The sequence below is a fragment of the Lactuca sativa genome, chromosome 8 (assembly GCF_002870075.4).
Source record: "Lactuca sativa cultivar Salinas chromosome 8, Lsat_Salinas_v11, whole genome shotgun sequence".
Taxonomy (NCBI): domain Eukaryota; kingdom Viridiplantae; phylum Streptophyta; class Magnoliopsida; order Asterales; family Asteraceae; genus Lactuca; species Lactuca sativa.
The window spans coordinates 249,384,576-249,408,458 of record NC_056630.2 but is presented as its reverse complement, the minus strand read 5'-3'; the positions used below and the strand labels follow the sequence as shown (position 1 = coordinate 249,408,458).

General features: G+C 35.5%; 2 protein-coding genes across 2 annotated transcripts; both read right to left on the bottom strand.

Annotated features, from left to right (window-relative positions):
- Window positions 1-10,759: 10,759 nt before the first annotated feature.
- On the bottom strand, window positions 10,760-14,056 carry LOC111893254 (receptor-like protein 47). The gene has a single exon (XM_023889317.1). The coding sequence runs from the start codon at window positions 14,054-14,056 to the stop codon at window positions 10,760-10,762; it is 3,297 nt and encodes a 1,098-aa protein (XP_023745085.1).
- A 5,725-nt stretch (window positions 14,057-19,781) lies between these two features.
- Window positions 19,782-22,079, bottom strand: LOC111893271 (uncharacterized). The gene is made up of 8 exons (XM_023889333.3): window positions 22,035-22,079; window positions 21,539-21,779; window positions 21,230-21,412; window positions 20,952-21,104; window positions 20,640-20,849; window positions 20,356-20,547; window positions 20,169-20,249; window positions 19,782-20,016 (listed from the first exon to the last, which is right to left on the bottom strand). Exons 2-7 carry the CDS (start codon window positions 21,767-21,769, stop codon window positions 20,202-20,204), a joined length of 1,017 nt encoding a protein of 338 aa, XP_023745101.1. The 5' UTR covers window positions 21,770-21,779; window positions 22,035-22,079; the 3' UTR covers window positions 19,782-20,016; window positions 20,169-20,201.
- Window positions 22,080-23,883: the final 1,804 nt, after the last annotated feature.

The window sequence follows — 23,883 nt, the reverse complement described above, 5'->3', positions numbered from 1 at the left end:
TACAAGAGGGTACATCTTTCTGTATCAGAATGGTTAGGGTTTTGGCGATTTAGGAAAAATTCTGGATGAACCCGTAATAGTAGTCAGCGAGACCCAAGAGTTGACGGGTTTCTGTGGGTATCTTCGGTGCCGACTAATTCTCTATTGCTATGATCTTAGGAAGATTCCACACGTATGTCTTCGTCGACTACTACATGACCAAGGAAAATGGTTTGATCGATAGGCATCACTACGAACTTATAGTGACTGTATCGAGTCTGGCATACTGTCTAAGGAACATCACTCTCATGGATTTGTAGCTGATGGTATCTTGACCTAAGGTTTATCTTTGAGAAGTGGTTGGTTCTCTGAGGTGGATCGAAATGGTCATCTATTCGAGGAAAGAGGATATCGGTTTTGACAGTCAACTCATCAAGCTGACTGGATAACTCCTGCATTTCTGCTGAAGTCTATCGATACGGAGATTTGGCTATAGGGTCTTTTCCAGGAATTTGATCGTTGTGAAACTTCAACCTGACGTTCGGAATGAATTCCCGGAGCTATACAGGAAATACATCAGGAATGTCACATATTTCGGGGACGTTCTTCGAGGTCTCTAACTTCCTTTTTCTCGTGAATCACATGGGCTAGGAATGCATGGGACTCTTTTCGGGGAAGCCCTTCGAGCTTTTGACGTACGAAATGATACAACAGCTGAAACTAAGTTTATCATCTTAGATGATAAGAGTTTAACCGGGGGAAGGTTGAGATGGATAGATTTTTCAGAATAAGGATATCAGCACGATTGAGACTAAATCAATCCATGCCAATGAATATTTCAAAGTTCTTAATTGCAAAACAGCATAAGATTTGATGGGAAAAGGATGATCGCCGAGGGTAAGGGTTCAACCCACGAATATATCGCTAACGTCCTCTTTCTCGTTGTTAGACATCTCGACGATAGACATTTCGGTTACTACTGGAGGACTAAGGTGAAGGTGATGTTTGATTCAATGGATAACAGATTCTCTCCAACAATATAATCGAAAAATTTTGCAAGTATAAGGGCTGTCGGGGAAGAATATACTTGTGGCAACGGTGGGATCAGCGGCTGCCTCACCTTGTCCTATAGCTAGGACTCTTACTGCGCTGCCAGTTGCTGCTGCTTTGGTGCAATTTCTCTTGAAATGCCCTACTTCGCCCCAACCGTAGTAGGCCTGACTGGCACCTGCTCCGGATGATTGGTTGGTTGATTGGGCTGGTTTTCTGCAGCTTCGTGCAAGGTGGCCCTTCTTGCCACAGTTGCTGCAGAGTCTTTCGCGACATGGTCCAGGAGTATGATGATGGTAGCTGCACTTGTCGCACCAGGGAAGGGTACCGGTATATCCACTGGTAGGATTCTGAGCTGTGGATCTAATGGCAGAGACAGTTGCAGGGATAGTAGCAGCGTGGATTGCTATTGTTTGCTGTTTCTTAGAAGATCCCCGTGTACTTTGGGCCTTCCACTTGTTCCAGGATTCCTTTTTACTTCCACCACTACCTTTAGTTAGCCCAGGAGCGGTGGTCTCCTCATCGGGGTTATCTTCGTGATCGATCAGGATTTGCACAAGACATTTGGCGCTATCATAGGTGTCTGGCTTCGTGGCCAAGACATTTCCCTTGGTTGGCTGGGTCAACCCCCAGATGAATCTCTCAATCTTTTTACTCTCTGGGGTAACCATTCCCGAGCAAAGTAGCGCCAGGTCATCGAACCTTGAAGTATAAGAGGCTATGTCGGAACCTTGCATCTTTAGATTCCATAGTTCATGTTCTAACTTTTGCATCTCGCCCCGTGGGCAGTACTCGGCAAGAAGAAGATCCTTCATGGGCTCCCAACCCATAGTATTAGCTACAGGTAAAGTTAAGGATTTGACTCGGCCGTTCCACCAAGTCAAGGCTTTATCAGTGAAGGTACAAGCGACGAACTTCACTTTATTCGATTCAGAGCAAGCACAAATTTTGAAAATATATTCGATTTTCTCGAGCCATCGAGTTAGGGAAATGACACTTCCAGTGCCATCGAAGGATGTGGGTTTCGCGTTCATAAAATCTTTATAGGAACACTCCTTCCGGTGTCCCTGGCTACTTCCCTGGTTTTGTGGTTGGGGACCACCTCCTGAACTACCGGGGTTCATTTGCGACATGGCTGTTGTCATTGCAGCAGTAATAACTGCCTGAAGTGATACAATATCAAATTGAGGAGGAGGTGGTGGTGGTGGAGGGTTGCTGTTGTTATTCTTTGAACTGGGTCTTTTTCTTGGAGGCATCTTGATCTAAAAAGATCAGGAAAGAGAGGTTCATAAGTCCTCTGAATTGAATCAAGAGATATGATACAAGGGATATCTCATTATGACAGATATAGAATTCTATTAAATGATAAAGCAGGAAAGAGTTATCAAAGCAGATAAATTATCGCTAAAGGAATGATTGAGGAGCAATGCTGGAAATAGGATTTCTGCAAAGAATTTGGCTCAAGAAATACTCCCATAGTATTTCATGATTCGCTGTGACGACGGTTCGTTGTTTGGGTATTGGGTAAATTTTAGGCATGCTGTACACCACAGTCACTCCCAAGCACATGTTGGCCGTGTATCGAATGAATATAGTTGGCCAGGCTATATTGATCCTAGACACTACTACAAAACTGCCCAGGTTTAACCGCAGGGTACAACACCCGTTTACTTATGTTTTGTTCTACTTGTAGTTACGGATCTTGACGGTTAGGTATACTTGTATACTTTTGAAAATACTTATACTTTGAAGTATACTTTTAGTTCAGAGCACTTAGGCCCCTTAGTGTTTATAGTCTTATACCATGTAAGGTCTGGTATACTTAGTTCACTATAAACAAGGGCTCTGATACCAATCTGTCACACCCCGAAAACCAAGGCGGAAACATTTCCGGGGCAGACTCCACGTTGAGTATCAAATCCAATGCACATAGTAAGCAAGGTAAACAACCATTACATTACATATTGAAATTTACAATTGTTCAAAAGTAAAGTATCACAAGTGTTATACATAGGTATATATGAACAAAAGTCAAGACGAGATCTTCAATACGCTCCGTCTTCTCCAAAAGGATCGTTGGGTACCTGTCTAACGCGGACCTGAGAATACAAGCAGTTTGAAAATCAGCATAAAGCTGGTGAGTTCATAAGATGTTTGTTTTTCTGAAAATGTTTAAGTTTCCTTTGGTTTTCTGAAAAAGTTACGAATCCAAGAAAATCCCATATTTTCTTAAAAGTAATGTTTGGTTATCTGTTTTCTTACACGATTCTGGTTATGTATAATTGTTATCCCAGGAAAATCCTATATTTTCCTACAAGTAAAGTTTTAGTTAAAGACCACATTGTATTGTTTTACACATAAAACTATTTACTGAAAATCATGGGATTACTATCCCGTGCCAGTTATAAGATAGTTTGATATACACAAAACTATAGATAGATATAGATTGAAAATCATAGGACTATCATCCCGTACTAGATATAGATTGAAAACCATGGGACTATCATCCCGTACTAGATATAGATTGAAAACCATAGGACTATCATCCCGTACTAGATATAGATTGAAAACCATGGGACTACCATCCCGTTCTAGATATAAGATACAAAACCATGGGACTATCATCCCGTACTAAATATAGATTCAAAACTATGGGATTATCATCCCGTACTAGATATAGATTGAAAACCATGGGATTATCATCCCGTACTAGATATAGATTGAAAACCATGGGACTACCATCCCGTACTAGATATAAGATACAAAACCATGGGACTACCATCCCGTACTAGATATAAGACCTATAGATAGAAAGTAGATATGAAATTTAATCCGTGAATAAACTGATATTAATACGTATTGTGAGTCGGGTAACCATGCTAATACGACAACGAGACCTCCTTGACGTTTGTTAGACGTCGGACGATATCCAAAATTTGTCACCCCAGGCGTGCCCGCCTAACTGTAGCTAGCAGTGTAGGTGTGGGATTGTCAGTCCCGAATAGATCTATCCACAAATTCCATGCTCTCCCTCCAGGAGACTCTGGTTACACTTCCGGGGAGGATTTACTGATAATGATGACGAATCTCACAAGCTAGTATCATGTTATTCACGGGTTTCTCAGACGTTATCAGACATACAAATCGTATTGAAACATAATACAGTAGAATAGTTAAATACAATGAAATTATCTGGCAATACATTCTGAATTAAATAGAGATAAATTGAATCAGACATAGTTTATCTATTAACTTTACGTAAATCTATATTCGTAAAACAAGAACTAAAGATCCCAAATTATTCCCATAATAATTTAATTGGTTTGATTGTTTCCTTTACTGAAATCCTCGTAGTTATAGTCGAGAAAACATCCCTTATGCTCAACATAATACATAAGGGGTAAAGATATCTAAAGGTTAGCTAGATATTTATAGAAACACATCAGTTTTAGGTTTTTGAAAACATTTGTAGTTTTGCTTGTATTCCCCCCCTGAAAACATTGAAAATCACGGAAAAAGCGTAGGGGTATGAACTCACCAATCGCGGAATGTGTCGGTTTGGATGCTAAACGTCAGTTCAAGGCTTGAAAACGCGCGAGGTTCCTATGTAATGTGAAATGATACACATTTGTATCTAATTAGACTTTAATTCACTAATTAGATATGATTATTTACTCTAGGATGCGAAAACACCTCAAATCAAGCGTTTGGAGCGACCCGGGTGACATCTAAGGACGTATATGGCTTGAATATCAAGTTTACTCTTCGAGAGTAAACTCCTTATGGAGTTTTCGGACCTAAGACCATGTCCACATGAGTTCACGGCCGTGAACTCATGGATGATGGGTTTTAAGGTGCTAAATGGTCTTATTTTACTTGGGAAAATTGGCTAGGATCAAATTTAAGGCATATGAATGGATTTAACCCACATATGGACCATTTAATGGAGCTTACGGCAGTAAAATAGGAGTTTACGGCCGTAAACTCCCCCATACCCATTCCTTATGTGTTTTGGTGGTGCTAGGACAATCACATGTGATTTAAACTTATTTTACAAGCCTTGGATGGAATTTAGGGCATCATTTGACCATGTTTTAAGAGTTTACGGCCCAAGAACCCATCCTTGGGGTGTTTACGGCCATGAAATCCTAAGGGAGGGGTTTTCATTGTGTTTAAGGCTTCTAATTCGTTTGTGGTTGCTTCTAGACTTTATTCCAAGGCCATTGATGTGTTTAAATAGCATTTTAACACTTTAAAATGAGTTTACTCCCCATGAAGAGGAGTTTACGGCCCAAGCATGTTCTTGGTCGTTAAACTCATGTTTACTCCCCAAAAGTTAGGTTCAAGGTGTTCTAAGTCCGGTCCATTAAGCCATTAAGCCATATCTTAGCTCCAAATATCGATTGGAAGGGTTTTTTGGGCTCCAAAACCCAATTTATATGAGTTCACGGCCTAGGAGTGTTCTAGGGCCGTAAACTCATGATAATGGTCCTATTCCATGATTTGAACATGAAAATGAAGGTCTAAGATGTTATACTAGGAGTTAGGGTAGTTACCTTGGTGATTTGGAGCTTAAATTTGATGATTTTGGACCTAAATCTTGAGTTTGAGGAGAGAGGTTAGAGAGAGAGTAGTGAGAGAGAGAGTAAAAGCTTCAAATGAAGTCTTTTGAGCTTTAAATAGGTCCTAAGTTCGGGACACGGTGGAATTCTACCCGATACCGACGTTAGACGTGGCTTTTGGTTGCACCCGATTAAGTTGCCGTTACCCGGTCGAAACTACAATTTTTGTAATTGATAATTTGGAATATTTTCTTGAGTTATTAACCTGTTTGGATACCAATTAAGTCATAATAGAAGCCTAAAAAATAATGACTTAATTTAAAACTTTAACGGAAACGATTCGAAAAAGACGAACTTTATGGACGGAAACGGGTTACGGCGATGGATCAAACTTCGGGTTGTCACATAAACAGTAAACAGAAGATTTAAAAATAGTTTTTGAAAGATAATCTCCTTCTGATGGAAGGAACTTAATTTTAGAATCGGTAAAGATGAAGATAATCGGTGAAGAGCAAAAAGGAAGGATTTATCCAGAGCAAAAGATGAGATAATCGGTGAAGAGAAAAAAAGGAAGGATTACCTATTAAATGCTTGCATGGAACAAGAGAGTAAGCAAGATTAAACTAAATTTGTAAATGGAGGGATATCTAGCCAACGGATCAAAATTCAAATTTCATGGGAAATCAAACAATGGCCCCGTTGCTTCAGATGGGTAATTTTTAATTCTAGAAATCTCCAACTCTCAAGATCCTAGATTGAATACTTGTAGGGTCAATTGTTATGAGTTAAATTTTTTTCTTTATATTATTAAAAATACTTGAACTTTTGCTAACATCTTGGGTAGCCCAAAATCTTGAGATTAATTAACATATTCGAATTGCCTTTATATTTTCTGTAATATCATATGTAGGAGCAAAGACTTGAATGGAAAGGGAAGAACCGAGTCAAAAGGATCATGTCTTGACTTCTACATTTTCTTTTTCTTTGAACACTTTTGAGTACATTGACATAAAGAACATGGTCAGGTAGCACATGTAACACATTATTTAATAAGAATTCTAGGGCAGCATGACATTGTCACCTCACGAGGTTTTATGTCGGATATCCTAAAGGATTAAAGGCTCCCTTCCTAGAACTCTATGTTCTTGCATTTACCTGATTTACATTTGGTTGGTTATTTGATCACAACATTCACACACACAACAATTTCACGTAAATCTCGTTATATCCTTGGGCGCTTTTTGTTAATCTTATTATATATTGTTTTATTCAACAAGTTTCTAGCTTTTACACTATATTTGTCAAAACGCTTAAAAATTTATGTGCTTATACCTTATATCAAGTCAACATTTTTAAATAACTTATTAACATTATTGGTTTATTCCTAGGATCTTGGGCACAACCAACATCTTCAACATATTTTAAGATCCTCAATATTTGACAACATTTCATTTAAAACATCACACCATACTTATTAATTTGGTTACAAAATTAGTTTATCGGTTATTGACCAAAACACACACATACACACACACACACAGAAAGAGATTTCAGGCTAAGAATAAAGATAACCGATAATGTGGCTTTGATGGATGTTACAGATAAAGAATTTGTCAAGGGGATTCCCACTTATTTTTCATTTAAGATATGTTTCTTATGTGTCAAAGGTCCCCCAAGAGTGCACAAATACTTTTCTGTATCCTGAGATGCTTGTATCTTGTCTTGGGTTTGAAAATCAACTCAACCAAAAAACTAAAATTATCATAGTGTCAGTGTGGAATGATAAGTCGAAAAAACTTAAATCTTCATATGTTTTGCTTTCGATCTAGGACAATATTGTTGGTGATTTTAGTGTCACCATGTCATTTTATGTAACTGGAACTAACATGTGAGCTAAGGGGCTTCATAATTTGTACTCTAATATATGTACGAGTTTGTGCGTAGTGCACGAATGTATAAGATCAAATTAGAAGCCGGTTTGACGACAAGTCGGGGGTCCGGGGGCAGCGCCCCTGGGTCTGGGGTTTACAAAGGGGCACTGCCCCTTTGGCGAGGTTTAGGGGCAACACCCCTTGCGGAGTCCAAGGGGCAGAGCCCTTAGCTGGTAAAACTAACAAAACTCTTTAGTTTAGGAAACCATAAATCCTCATTAAAATCCGGATTACCCTAACTTGCTTCAAAAGCAACTCATGACGGCCTAACCCTAATGAAACGCTAATCTCGTTTATTATATAAACGCCTCTTCCTTTTGAGAAGAGACACACGAAAATTAGCTCTTGTTTTTCTTCAAGCACTCATAGAATCCTTCTCGTAATTTGGCTTACGATTTATGTGCCTAGAATTGTAAGTGTCCTCTTGGATTATCCTAGACTGAATTTCTTGTAACCCAAATATAGGCTAGAAATATCAGTTCGGAAAGTGTTCACACGATCCAAGTTGGTATCCAGATCTCTACTACAAACACTACTTTTTCTTACAAATATGACCCATATTGAAGGATGGTGCCCAATCATCAATTAGTTCAGGAAAAAAAATGTCTAATTTGAAAGAAAATGCTCTATCGGTTATGGGACAACTAACTATTTGTAAAGGTGCTCTTGGTAGCTAGATACTTTTTTTCTCATGCTTTCATTCCCTAAGGAAAGTAGTCAGCATCCCCTAAAGATTATGCCAGTTTTTCTAGGGTGGCAAGTATGATAAAAAGAAGATGGTTTGGATAAAATGGAGCAAAAACTATTGCTATATTAGACATGAAGAAGTGGCCGACGAAAATGTTCGGCATATGCTCGACAATTTCAGCACACACTGCCCCCCTTATTGTGGTGTGCCAAGGATTTGGTTGTTGAACGGCATTTGAATGCCGATGAGAGAGAGAGAGAGAGAGAGAGAGAGAGAGAGAGAGAGAGAGAGAGAGAGAGAGGTTATTTCTTTTCTTTTTCTAATTTTTTTCCAGAAAAATCAAGATGAGGCGGCATGGCATTACATACTTCATTCCCTCCGGCCTTAAGAACATGGAATGTTTGGCAAATGCGAACCTATAAGCCGCTAAATCTGAGCGTCATTTTAAAGGGAGACTGACATATGACAATGAATCGGACTTAATGTGGACCTAAATTGTGAAAAAAAAATCCATCGGGAGAAAGGGAGGCTAGAAGGGAGTAATCAACGTGTAAGCTTCATGAAAGGGTTCATCTGATTGGAAGGATATGGATTGGCAGAAGACATTCTAGAATGGAAAGGATTTCAAACGATGCCAATCTCAAACTGGACGAGGTTATTTGACTTGCTATTTACACAATCTTTTGTTTGGGGTTTGAGTAGGGGTAAAGGGCTTAAAATCGACTGGATAGAGTGGATTAAAAATCAACTCCTAGCTTGTTATGTTTAACTTTTTCTCCTGGCTCTTTGATAATTTTATTGCTTTTCTAATAAATCCAATCTTGATATTTAAGATCAAAAAGGAAAATAATAATAATAATAATAATAAGACGCCTAAGAAACATGGATGCATGAAGCAAGAGGATAGAAAAGAGGTATACAAGAAACATCTAAAACATGTAGGAAATTTATGAAAATTGGTATGTGGTAAATTAAAATTATTGAAAATTTCACTTCAACATTTACTTGGCATATAACGTGGCATTAAAATAACATAAAATTTTAAGTTGTTGAATATATGTTATTGATCACTATAATGTATAAAAGGCTATATATATAATATTATAAGGTAAAATTTATATACATGCGCATATCGTAAAATAACAAGGTGCATTAAAATTTATCGAAATTGGCTTTACAAAATAATACAAGTGATAAAATTTATCTTTAATGATTTTTCATTAAATGATGCTTCTTTTACGTACATATTTTAAAAGAATCATATTCACAGCATCACATGTACAAATATACTATAAATTACCCTAACGTTGGAGCTATTTCGAATAAAAATAAATTATATATATTAGTAAACTTAAATTTATACACATACATGTATCAACAGAAGTACAGTTAAAATATTTGCATTCTTTCCTTTTCGTGAACTCGGTTAAAGACGATAAGAGTACTCCTCTACAGCCCTTGATATATTTTTTTTTCTTTCAAGACAATCTTCGGTAACTGTACAAATAACAAGGTTGGTGACGTTGATGTTCTAACAAACATTCAATTGGCTCCTGCAAGGAAAATTGTTCCCGTTTCTTTTCTTTTGTACAAAAGACACAAATGTAAGGTTTTGAAAAACGTTATGTTAGTATAAAGAACCGATAAACAAATATGATTTTAAAGATGCGAATCAAATAATGAATATAAAGATTTAACTTGGCTCACAGGATCACAGTGATTGGTGAATACATTGCAGACCTTTTGCTCGAGCACCACATACCTTTTGTTGGGCATCGCAGCTACATTACCACAAACCTTGGAAAAAACTTTCTTCTGCCTTTGTGCCTGATCACCACAGACCTAGTTCCTGAGTGGATCCCAAGTGCTAAGTATCAAATAGTTGCAGCGAGGTCAAAGTATATCAGACTCCACAACTCAACACTTTAGCCACCAAGGAAACCATTGCTTCTGTCTTTGTGTTATTGTTCCATCTAAGATTGGTTGATATGTTTCCTTCTTTATGTGTGGAGCTCACTTGTAGCAACCATTCATTTACAAACCCCCACTTGTAGGTTTTTATTTTTTGATGCGAACATACATAAAAGAAACTAACTTAATGACTACCATATGGATCAATACACTGCAAAAGGAGCTGAGACCCAACTCGAAAACCAGTACAATGAGTGGTGCCATGGATCAATATCTTAAATCTTATGGAATAACTATTATATGGAAATATGTACAATGTGCAAGTAACAAAAAAGAAAAGACATTCACATAGGAAAATTGGAAAAGAAACAAATAAGAAGAACATCAATCAAGATCACGACCACTGCAGATGAATACAAATTCCAACATAAATCTTGACCTTTGATCCATCCATACTCGTGGATCTTGCGAATTCCAACAGGGTTCAATTCGACAATAATCCAACAAAAAAATCAAAACAGGCCCCTTTAGACAACACCCATATTACAAATGTCATACAAATATAAACTCCAATTAAACCTATAAATAATCACTATACAGCAGTATTTGAAAGCAAAGTATACATTGAACCAGAGGATCTATGCGCCTTCTCTTACTTTCTTCATCTTGGCAACTCCTATGATGACTGCAATGAGTATCTTGTCCATGGTTTCCTCAGCAAACGTGAAAAGATTCTGTCTCCACTTCTTTTTGAACAATAAAACTCCAATAATACCCCAAAATCCTGTTATAAAGCCACTCATTATGTCCACATAAAACCATAACTCACTTGGCTCACCGACTGCATTGTATTGCTTCTTGGGCATTCTTGTAATTGGATTTTCATGATTTGAGCAATTCTTTAACAATGGAGGCCCACATAAATCTTTGTTCCCAACATATATGGATGGATCATCAAGGGTCTGTAATTGATTTCCAGCTGGAATTTGTCCCGACAAGTTGTTGTGTGACAAATTTAAATGGCTCAAAAAAGTCAAAGCTGCCATGCTTGGAGGTATCACCCCATTGAGTTCATTTCTTGAGAAATCGAGAGATTCCAACTTCAACATGTTTCCAATGGTATCAGGAATACCCCCCGTGAGATGATTATTAGACAAATTGAGACCCATCAACATGGTAAGTGCAGTTAACTCGTCTGGTATTTCTCCAACAAGTTTATTGCTCGAGAGATCCATGTTAAAAACCATTGCCCAAGCATTTATATATTCAAGATCAACACCTTTCATGAATTGAACCAGAGTCTCTCCAGTTCCATAATCCTTACGACGTGAAACAACTTTGCTACTAACAATCATGGCATTCAACTCACCTAAACAAGGAGGGATGGTTCCTGTTAAGTTGTTGTGAGCAACATCCAAAATATGAAGAGTTGAAGCTTTGCAAAGAGATTGAGGAATACTTGCATTGAAGTTATTTTGGCGTAGCCTCAAAACAATCAAAGACGGAAGTTTTTCGCCAATGAATTGGGGGATGTTTCCTGACAATGCGTTATCAGCCATATCTAAGAAAAATAATTTTTGTAAATTCCTCAATGCTTGAGGAATTTCACCAATAAAGTTGTTGCTATTTAGCTGTAACCAACGTAATGATGAAGAATTAAAGTTTGGAATGACCCCGGATAGCCGATTTGAGCTAAACGCCATAGTACGCAAACTTTGCAGATTCTCGAGACATTTGGGAATTTTACCAGTTAACCTATTTCTCGAAAGATTAATATCGTCTAAATCTCCCCTTCTGCACAATGACCTTGGAATCGACTCATTGAAAAGGTTGTCTTGAAGAAATAATACCCTAGCCATAAAATATCCATACACATCAAAAGTCTTCCCATTAGGAAGATTTGTCAAAGGTCCGCTGAGTTTGTTGTGAGAGAGTTCTAAGAAAGGGACGATTGGCATTTTTTTCAACCATGTGGGGAGAGGTCCCGTAATCGTAGCGTTGGACAACACTAACTCCCTAAGTTTCATTTGGTTTCGAAGCCACTGTGGAAATCCATTTGCAATATTGCAACATCGGATTTGAAGAACTACCAACTGAAATGGAGGTATCCAGTCTCGTGAAACATTGAATATCAACTTAGTGTTAAAAGAAGTATCCAAGCTCTTCAACATCGAAAGATTAGCAAAATGGGCTTCGGAAAATACTCCTTCTAAAGAATTGTTAGAGATATCTAGAGAACGGAGGTCGGCAAGTTGCCCAACTGAAACTGGAATTGTCCCATTTAAGAAATTGGAAGACACCGAAATTGCTTGTAATGAAACAAGTCTTCCAAGAGATGCAGGGATGGGTCCCATTAACCGATTGAATGAAAGATCCACATAAGTTAAGCCTGATAGATTTCCAAAGGATTCTGGAATTGAACCTTTCAAATGATTATAAGAAAGGTCAAGTTTAGCAAGTTTCGCATGGAATGTTGGAATGGGACCCGTTAACTCGTTACTAGACAAATCTAATACTTCTAAAAATCTTAATCTTCCTAGAGATTTAGGGATTGGACCTGTCAATCCGCTCCTTGATAAATCTAAGCCTCTTAAATTCGCCAATCTTCCAATTGTTTGTGGAATTGTACCATACAAACTCTCATGTAAATCCAACCTCTCCAAAGCATATCGGGTGCATTCCGATATGTTTTGTAGTGATTCGATCATTTCTATATCAAAAGGATTTTTTGATGCACTCAACTTTTTCAAGTAACACTGTCTCCAGATTCCAACTTGCTCAATCTGCTTAAACCGGTTAGAAGAAAGGTCAAGCTCTAGAAGATTGGGCATAACAGGAACCGATGAATTCAACATATTTCGAGAAAGGTCAAGGACTCTTAACGAGCTCATGTTTGTTAAAACAGATGGAAACACATCTCCAATTGAATTTGCGCTAAGATCCAGGTGTTGGATGTTAGAAACTACGCTGAAATTAATATGAGGGTGGGATAGATGGGTGTTATGGAGGCCACAACCTGACACATGCAGCTCTAATAAAGAAGGGATCACGTTTAGCAAGTTTGCAAACTTCCATGCATAATTAAGACCAAAGTTTGAAAGATCCAAGAAGACTAGGGATGTAATATTTTGGAAAAAACCAGGTAGTGAACCTTTAAAATAATTGAAACCGAGATCTAGGTGTCTGATGTTGGGGAGTACTCTACTCGAATTAAAAGAAGGAGAAAGATGAATGCTGGAAAGTCGACATCTAGACAAACTTAACCTTTTTAATGAAGGAATTATGTAAACCATGTTCCAATTCTTTGTTCCACTAAGATCCAGTGAACTCAAGTCGAGATGTTGGAGTAATGGAAGACCAAAAGTCCATGCCATATCATCTGCCTTCATCCCATAATTTGAACTGAGATCAAGAACCTTTAAATTAGAAAGATTTCCAATATGAGGAGGAATGATACCTTGAAAACCAGCATTAGAGAGATTGAGGTAGACCAGTTGTTTCAAGGATCCAATGAACTCAGGGATCCTGCTTCCTTTAAAATAGTTTCTGCTCAAATCCAAATATTTAAGATGGCTCAGCTCTGCTAAAGATGAGTTCACCTCATCACCAACTAAGTAGCCTTCACCAACATAGTCAAAGTAGCCTTCACTTAAAGAAAAATATCCCCAATCTCCTCTGAGATGCAGACTTTCAACAGTTCCAGTGACACTATCACACTGGATTCCTTCCCACAAGCAACAGTCATTGCCAACCCATGATGACAATATTTCAAAGTCGTCTTTGACACTGTGTTTGAACTTGAAAAGAGCGGCTCTCTCTTGCTCAGAGCAAACAACACTCATCTTTCCAACACCTAAACAAGTACAAGCAGTTGCAAACAAAAAGACACAAACGAAAATGAGATGAAGCCCCAAACTACCCCTTTGATTCCCCATTATCAACTCCAACTCAGTTTAATTTAGAAAAGCTTGAAGTGGAATGATTGGTTCTTATGATGAGGAAACAAGTTGATTTATAAAGCAATAAATGAAGAGCAAATTACTATCATAAAAGACTTTGAAGTCAATGGATAATTTGGTCCACAAAATCAAAATGGTATCCTTTTGTCCAGGGCGCTTCTTCTGTTGACTAAAATAAGTGGCTACTATTTTTTTGTCCAGGGCTATTTAAAAACCCTAGTTTTATAAAAATTGAGAAACTTTTAAAACCGCTATATCAAATCAATTAATTAATGACTATAATTGACGGTAACATTTGTGAAAAATGTTCAACATTACTAGTCAATTTGTTCCTTAAATTACATGTAACATTAAGTTTGTTAATTTGTTTGTTAGTTTACTCTTTTATTAATCTATGGTATATAAAAGGAAATTGCATTTCTTAGATTATACAGTCCAAGAAAAGACTTTAAAAGGAAAACTGACATGTGACATGGTTTGTGGGATAAGAGGTCTGATCACAAAGTGCCATCTAAGCCACAAAGCCTTAATGACAAAAATGTCCTTGTTGGCTTACTTTGAAAGTGTGTGTGTTGAAAACATCTCCAATTGATTCACAGAAAATGAACTAAAGAAACAAATCTTACTCGTGAAACAATATATAAAAACCTTATAAACATAACTAAAAACTGGGATGGGTCAATATATGACCCAAATTTAATGGGGAAAAAGATACAAAAACAGGGGAAACATTATAACCCAAAAGATAATGAATATAAAAAGTCTTTTGACGTTTCATGGGTTGAAATTAACATAAATATATGAAATTTTCACAGCTATAATTTAAAAGCTACGGTTTTTTACTAAATGAAAGTGATATCATGAAACCTTTTTGGCTTATAATCACAGCTACTTATCGAGAACAATTTAAAAGCCAATGCTTTTTTAATATGACGAATCAATTGGCCAAGTGACAATTGCTAGACAACAGAGCCAATCACAAGAGAATAAACTAATTTAATATGAAACAACGCATTTTGAGCAATTGATGTTCAAGGTGTAACACATGGGCTCTAGAATGACAACTTTCTCATGAATAATTGAAGCAGAATTTGCTTTTGTACATATAAAAGCTTCGTTGTTGTGTCGTGCATCAGACTGAACAAATTATTCAAAAACAAGCATAAAGATAAGAAGAGTAAGTCAGTAAGCATAATGCAGAAACGTAGGGTTTAGATACAAAATAAATGCATACATCGATCCAACAAGAAAATTGCATCTAATTAATACTTTTAACAGAACAATCATTAAGTTAATTATAGAGACACATGATTGAGCCTAATGAAATCCGATGGTCACAACTCACAAGAATTGATCTTGAACTGTTTGATTTTGCAGGAATTAGGGAATAATATATCTCAAAATATGCGATCTCATAAAAATTAGAGACCTTAAAATTCTTGATTTCCAGGAATTAGGGGATGGACACTTGAATCTCAGCTTCAGTCGCATTCCGTGTCGAGTAATTGCAGGACCACAAAAATATATTCGGCAGAAGGCAGAGGGTAAATATGTGGTCAGTCACTTGACAGACCTATTTTTTTAGTTTTTATAATAAGGTATTTATAATTAAAACACATATCGTAAATATTTTTAGTGAACTGCCATAATATTTTTGACATTGGTAGCACAATACAACTTAAAATAAAAAATGAAAAAAAAAGCCAAAATCATGTGAACCAAAGAAGGCATTAGGGAACAAGGTTTCATCTTCACTCCTCAATTATAGTTTTTGTCTTCATAATCGATGATCACCATCAGACACAATGCTTCTTGTCGGGTATAAATATAAGAATTGATCCGTACATGCAACTTGTATTGTTTGATTTTTCATTTTATATTGGTTTAATTTAAATAATGAACCATGTGGTTTACGTTCTAGACTCGCCACTGATCAATTTATTTTAATTTTAAAATTTTATACTTTCTTAAAAACTTTCGGTTTTATTATATTTTCTTATTTTCTTTTAAATATTTATGTGACCTTTTCCTTTAAATTTGCTATTAAGTTTTATCAATTTTTTTTGACAAACGTTGTTTCTAAAACAATTTAATAAAGCAAAACAAAGACTACGTCACCACAATTAAATTTTAAAATTACCATATTGTTCTCTCATTATCAAAGATTAACTTCTAGCATTAAAAAATTATGTATTTAATCAAATTTGCGAATTCCTACCCCAGAAGGAAGACTCAGCTCGTAGTCTAGCTGCTGAATGAACTGTTCTGGAATTTGTCTGTTGCGGCTCCGGTTTCACCCCTACTACAATTTCCATAAGTACACTTAATCAAATACTGATAACTATACTGAGGGTAAAATGACTATTTTACCCCTGGTCCAAGTCGACCTCTTGGTCAAAGTCAACATGCAGTTGACCTGACTCGTTGAGTTGAAACATGGCTAGATCCGAAGGCTAATCAACCCAATGTGATCTCTACACTATAAACAAGCTAAGAAATGGATAAAATGGCCTAAATGTGCTTATAATGGAGAATCAATCATAGAAACAGAAGGAATCCGATTATTACCTCAATAAACTCTGTACTGGGTGCAAGATCTTGGATATTCTTCTACTCCTTTGGATCTTGCCTCCTTCTTCTCTTCAAAATTTCAAGATTCACACAAGAAATGCTCAAATGCTCAAGGAATGGTTAGGGTTTGCTAAATGATGCTCTGAGGGTGAAGGAGGTGAGTTTGGGGCTCATAACATGGTTTAAATAAGGTGCAAAACCCGTGGATCTAGGGTTTCTTCCAGACTGGCGGACTCGCCGAGTGCAGGATATGGACTCACCAAGTTGCCAACTTAAACATGCTCAAAATCTCGCCTCTACTCGGCGAGTCGGGCTTACAACTCGCCGAGTCCCAACTAAAATGCCAAAAATACTTAGATTAAAATACATACCAGGAACCAAGTGTTACATTGAGATTACGAGTTATTGTTTACAAACTTTGTTTGCTCAAAATTCAAATACAAATAATTTAAAAATAGAAAATCATGATGTAGTGACGCTTGCCCTCAAAATGTTTTCACAATACGTGTTCACTGATTTCCTGAGAATACAAGCAGTTTTGAAAAGTGTCAACAATTAAGTTGGTGAATTCATAAGCGTTGTATGAGTAAAATCTGTAATGTTTCCTTGTAAATGATAGCATATGATTTCCAGAAATTCCAATATTTTCTTAAATGTAAAATATGGTCTTAAAACCCTAAGGCTAAAAATGTAAGTAGTGCTGTGCTGTAAAGTTGTTTCGTGTAGATTTATTAATTGTATAAAACCGTTTGAAGATGCATTAGCCCTGTAAACCAAATGATTTGTTAATACCCTATGTGAGTTATTATAACCATACTAATACGACTGCTGGCTTGTATGGCATACTTTAGGCGTCAGAGCTGGTAGACATTTGTTACCCTAGATCTCCAGTCTAACTATAGCTAACAGCTTGGGTGCAGGGTTGTCAATCCCATATAGATCTATACACAAGTATGTCGCTCTCCCTCCAGGAGACTCTGGTTATAATGCAGGACATAAGGTGTACTTATGAAAAGTATGTGAATAGAGTGTGTCTCAAAAACTGTACTAACGGTTTACATGTAATGTAGTGAAAACCCTATTTTTGTATGTGGAAGAATATCCCTTCCATAGTAGTTATATAGAGTGGCATAATTATAGCTTGAAATAATTATCTGTAATATGCCTGAAAACTGAGAACTAGTTTAAAAGAACCACAAACTATACCCATTATAGTTTAACTGAAAATGATGTAGAGTCAGTATATGTAAACTCATTTATATGTTTATTTACATACAATAATAGGTTTAGAATAAATATGTCTTGGTTAAACCCATGAGAATATGTTCATAAAATAGCTATGATCATTCTTGTTCAAAAACTCATTCTTGATAGAAAATTTTCCTTTTACCATAAAAGTCATATTTTTTCCCATTTGTTCATATAATACATTTAAACTTGTTTTTCATAGTTATATACTATAACTTAACCATATTGCGCCTAAAAGCTTGAATAACTAGTAACTCATAACATGTATATAAAACCTTATACACAACATAAAGATGAACAAACATAACATTTTGACATTATATTGTTTTGCTTGTATCACCAAAAGTCATATTTTTTCCCATTTGTTCATATAATACATTTAAAATTGTTTTTCATAGTTATATACTATAACTTAACCATATTGCGCCTAAAAGCTTGAATAACTAGTAACTCATAACATGTATATAAAACCTTATACACAACATAAAGATGAAGAAACATAACAACATTTTGACATTATATTGTTTTGCTTGTATCCCCCCCCTCCCCCCAAGCATGAAAAATCTCGAAAAAGGTGGGGTTATAAACTCACCTTGAGTGGGTTTGTGCGTTGTTTGAGAAGATGGTGTGAAGATTTCCAAGCCTAAACACTTGAATGGTTTGATGAACTTCCTTGGAGATATTATTATCCTAAATGTTTTTAATGCATAACAATATGTGTAAACATAATGAAACTAATGTATTTGTGTGAAAAACACTAGATTAGTGGGATAAACTTACCAAAACTCAAGGAATAGCTTGATAATTTAAACCCCCTTGAAGCTTGGATTTGATTCTTGAGAGACAAGAGAAATTAACAGGAAGTAGAATGGAAGAATGGTATGGTGAGGTTTGTGAAATGAATTCGTCCTCATGATAAGGTGGTAGAATGATAGGATGTTTACTTGGTAATCTGTTGGGTATTAGCTTTGTTATATGTTGGATATTAATTCTTATGGGAAACTGTTGAAACATCAAGTCTAGAAGTCAACTCCTTTATCTTTTTATCCCATTGAAATCACCTTTAGAAGTGTCAAAGGGGTATTTTCGGCCATGCGTGACCGAAATCACCTTGTTCCCTTGGTGATTTCGGTCCTACCCCTCCAACAAATGGGTTTTCGGTCTTATTATGGTCCATGGGAGTGTTTTCGGTTTTGGTATCGCCCACTCAGGGTGTTTTCGGTCCTAGTGGTTTTGATTTAAGGATATTTCGGTCTTGATGCTTCACGGGAGGGTGATTTCGGCCTTTGGTGGACCGAAATCCCATTCTTTGTGGGGTACTAGGCTTAAACAATAAAATAATGTTTTAGTTTCATGATTTATGTTCTCACCATTTGAATTGTCTTGCCATGCTATCACTTGTTTAATTTTAAAGGTTTATTACGAATATGATCTTCAAAGTATATATATTCCTATATATACACTTATCCTAACTATGCCCTCTTGGTTTTGAACTTTTATTATAACAAGGTCATGTTGTGAATCCACTTATACATAGTTATAATTCAGGCATTGCTTGGTCCAAAAATTTTCAATTGTCACAGATTTCTCCCAAACTGTTAATCGAAGTGTTTTTGGAGCAGACGAACCCCAATTAAGTGAGAAAGGGGTGTAATAGCGACGTATGAATCCACGTTATTCGTTTTAATTGACCTCAATCGACGTAACCGGCTAAATTCTGTGTTTGCCGGTAATAATGGATATTTGTGAACATATGAAACAAGTTTGTTGGGTAAATAAGTACAAATACCAAATATTGCTATATGTTAACATACAAAATAGTTAGTTACCTTAATAAGTTATTTTCCCTTATCCTACTAATTCTATCATTAGAATCATAAGTAATTGGGGAGCCAATCCAAAACATTTTTGATGAAAAAATGAAATTTTATTCGACACTCTTTTATTGGGTACTCATAAAAGCAAACGTAACATTGTGTAATGATGAAATAAATAATAATCAGGCTCTAATACATCTTAAGATAGTTGCTCCAGAAGTGTTCGGGATTAACTAGCACACATTATATCATCCACTACACTTTGCTATTAATCCAATATTGCTTCAAGAATTCTTCAACCTACCATTCACAAGTTTTAAATTAACAAAAAGACGAAAGAATTGTCTGAAGAATAAAGATGTCTACTTTTAATTCTTGCCGTATCAGTGAATTTGTTAGGATTATTATGTAACATAAAAAGGGGAATGAATGATGTTGCAGTCTTCACAAACCTGCCTCCGTGATTCTCTTTTTGTGCATGTTCTTTAACATATGTCATGAGCACGCGGCGGATAGTAACCATAACTTGACTTCTGAATTATAGAAACATAAGTAAATCGGTATCCCCTCTCTATCAATGATATCTATTTATTGCATAAAAAACATAAAAAAAAAATGAAAAGGAGCTGCAGATATTACCTCCTCCTTCTGCTCACCATAATTATAAGCACATTTATAGGCTTTAATTCTCTTTGAATTAAGCTTTTCAAGTTCCCTATCCATGCTTCTGATGCTCTTTCTCACAAGTTCCAACTCAGCCTTGAGTCGGGTCACTTTAGTGGTACGTTCCTTTAGATCCCTCTTTATTGCGTCAATTTGGTTTAAGTTAATCTATGTGTATAAAACATAGATGAAGTGAGTAGTAATATAATGAAAAATTGAACAAAAAAAGTTCTAATTCAGTTGAGGAATTAAAACTATACTTTAATACGATGCTGCCTCATTTGTTCGTTATAGAGACGTCTTCTCGATCCTCCAACGTCATATCTTCTCCAATTACTTCGAGGGTCAGGTTCTGTTGGTGCAGTATATGTTTCTATTGTATCTTTGAGATTTCTTATTTCGTGAAAGAAATCTTTTTCTTCTCTCCGGTTATTGTTTCCATGTTGGATCCTGTGTACAAGGCTCTCCATCTTCCAAAAGGAAGTAGAAAGAAACTATATGTCAAAATCAATATAACAACCTAAGGAAAATCAGCAATTTATGTGTATAAATTATAATTTATCAGTATATACCACATCGTTAAGCTCTTGTGTACCATGGGTTGGCCTGTTACCCGATTTCATTGAAGAAAGAAGTTCTTCTTGAACCTGTTTCAGATATTCCATGTCTATCCTCTCTTTCTTTAGCCGTTTATGACATCGTTTTCTATCAGTACCAATATGAACCTACAAAAAAAAATTGGCCACCAATCCACTGAAACAGAAAACTTCTCTAAAAAAATTCCATTTCATTTTGCTCAAGAAATTTCGGAAAGTCGAGAGGAAAAATGGTCAATGTAATCAACTCTTACAGGCGATTGAGGATCGTTTTCAGTCAAATGCAAGAAACCAGCTGTTCTTGGTATTGGTCTGATTGGTAAATGAGGCTTCACATCATCTACTGTAGCTCGTTCAAGGTACATGAGGTCACGTGATTTCCACTCTAACTCCTTGTAAATCCACATTAATTCGTAGTTTATTTGATGTTCATCTTTCTGTAAGGAGAGACGTGTGAGTTGTTTTTCGTAACTCATCTAAAGAAGTGCACAATATTTCTACTGTTGTCACTTTAAAGCAATACACATCTTTTCTTATGAACATTAATTTTAATCAACACTTACCTTTCGTAGATCTATTTCTTGAAGGATATCGTACATAGAGACACTCATCTGTTGATACAACTTGTGAGCCTCTTCTTTTTTTACTTCCTCCGGAGAAGGACAACTCTTGACCAAATAGAACTGAAGTTCGTTGGTCTTTGTATGTGAGGTCATTTCCGTGACTTTCTCAATGGAATCTGACATAACAATCAGGCCATATTCCTTTGGGTCTTCCATTTGGCTGTGCATCATCCAATGTTTCCTAAAATCAATAACAGTGTCAACTAACATTTTTGCAAAATAGGTACAAACAGATGAAGCAGAATCAAGATAAAAGATACTGTAGATCAAACGAGAGAAGCTTGATAAAAGTAAGTAATAACGATAAACATTTTTGCCTAGCTACTTGAGATAAGTTTTCTTTCATGAAAAAAGAACACATGATCATGAAAATGATGTTCGTGTTATGGCATTTCATGTTAGAAGAATAGGTTTTGAAAAGAAATAAACAACCAACCTCAACTGGAAGGCAATACTTGGTGATCAGAAAGATGAATATTCATAATGCTAAGTACATAGTATTTATAAATTAGGTTGGTTTAGTCGGTAGCACTTGCACCCCACGGCAAGAAAGTCAACTTATCTAAGGTCAATTGCAATCATTTCTATCATTCAATAAATTATGATAAAGCTTTTTTTAAATTTCTTCCTGGGTCAAAATGGTTAGCAGCTAGGACCCAAGTTCTTAATCCGAAATCTCTAATTAAACATCCGTTTCTAAAAACAAAAGCACCTACAAATTAAGGGATCATTGATAGGAGTTACTTTGAACCTAAAAATTATAATAAAGTCCACACAATTTTCAAAATTAAGGCTATGTTTGGAGTATATAGCACCTCTGAAATTAGCTGATCCGTTTTCAAATTTATTTAGTTTGTTTTACCGACATTACTGATCATCTGTTGAGTCCGTAACCACGTTGTTGTTCGTAGTCTTATTGTTTAAACAATATTTAAACAAATAAACTCTTAAAGAGTTTTTTACGTACGTAAAATATAGCAGATAGATATTATTAATAGATGGGATTTAACCCTCGCGAGAAACGATCATTTTCATTTTTTTTTTAGTTTTTATTATTTGGTTGTTATTTAAAAACACAACAAACTGAGTAAATTTAAATTTTCTATAACTTGAAATCAATATTGATATACTTCCAAGACATGTTATTATACATCATTCTACTTTGAATAAGAAATAATGATCAACACAAAAATATTATAGATAATTCAACTTGAATAAGAAATTGTGATCATTAAATTGTAACCGTTGTAACATAATTTTTGGAGTATATAATCATTTCTGCTTCATAATCTCTCTCTCTCTCTCTCTCTCTGGGGCGGAGCTTGAAGTTTCGATTAGGGGGGGCCGAAAATAAAATATGTATAAAAATTGAAGAACAGGGGGGGCCAAAGTAAAATTTTATAGATTTGGACATAATATGTAACTTTTTTAATACATAAAGGCCATATATATAAAAAATAAGGGGGGCCACAGCCCCCCTGGCCCTATATAACCTCCGCCCCTGCTCTCTCTCTCTCTCTCTCTCTCTCTCTCTCTCTCTCTCTCTCTCTCTCTCTCTCTCTCTCTCCATGTATTTTGGCAAACAATACAAATCAATCACTATATGAATAAAAAATAACATTATTCACAAGAAAAAAATTCCCAACAAACATCTGAATGATTAATTTTATTATGATTTTGTTGATATTTATTAAAATTGCTGTAAAAGTAAATGTTTCTTGATTTATTTAAAATGAATCATTAAGATGTCTTATGTGAATTTTTTTTTCTTTTGAATCATTTTACTTTTGAATCATCTAATTGATTCATTTTGTTTGTTTGCTAATAAAATATGCATATAAATTTTTTTTCCTTCCTACCAAAAATTTCCTTCTTATTTCATATTGGTTATATATATATATATATATATATATATATATATATATATATATATATATATATATATATATATATATATAGGTTCATGTGATATGACTTAATTTTATGAGAACGTGAAATTCAAGCCTAGCAACTCATTTTATAGATAAAAACTAAATTTTTAAAATAAAAAATATCTGAAATTTTCGATTTTTTTTAAAAAAAATACCAATAAAATAAAAATAAATAAATAAATTACTTTTTTTATATATTCTAGTAAAATATTAAAATATTTTACGTATCTAACAAATCTAGTATAATATTTTAAAAATCGCATTAGAATATTTACAGTGTAGTATTCTAACAGAATATATCACGTATTTTTAAAAAAAAAAGGTAAATTATTTTTATTATTTTTGTTTTTTATA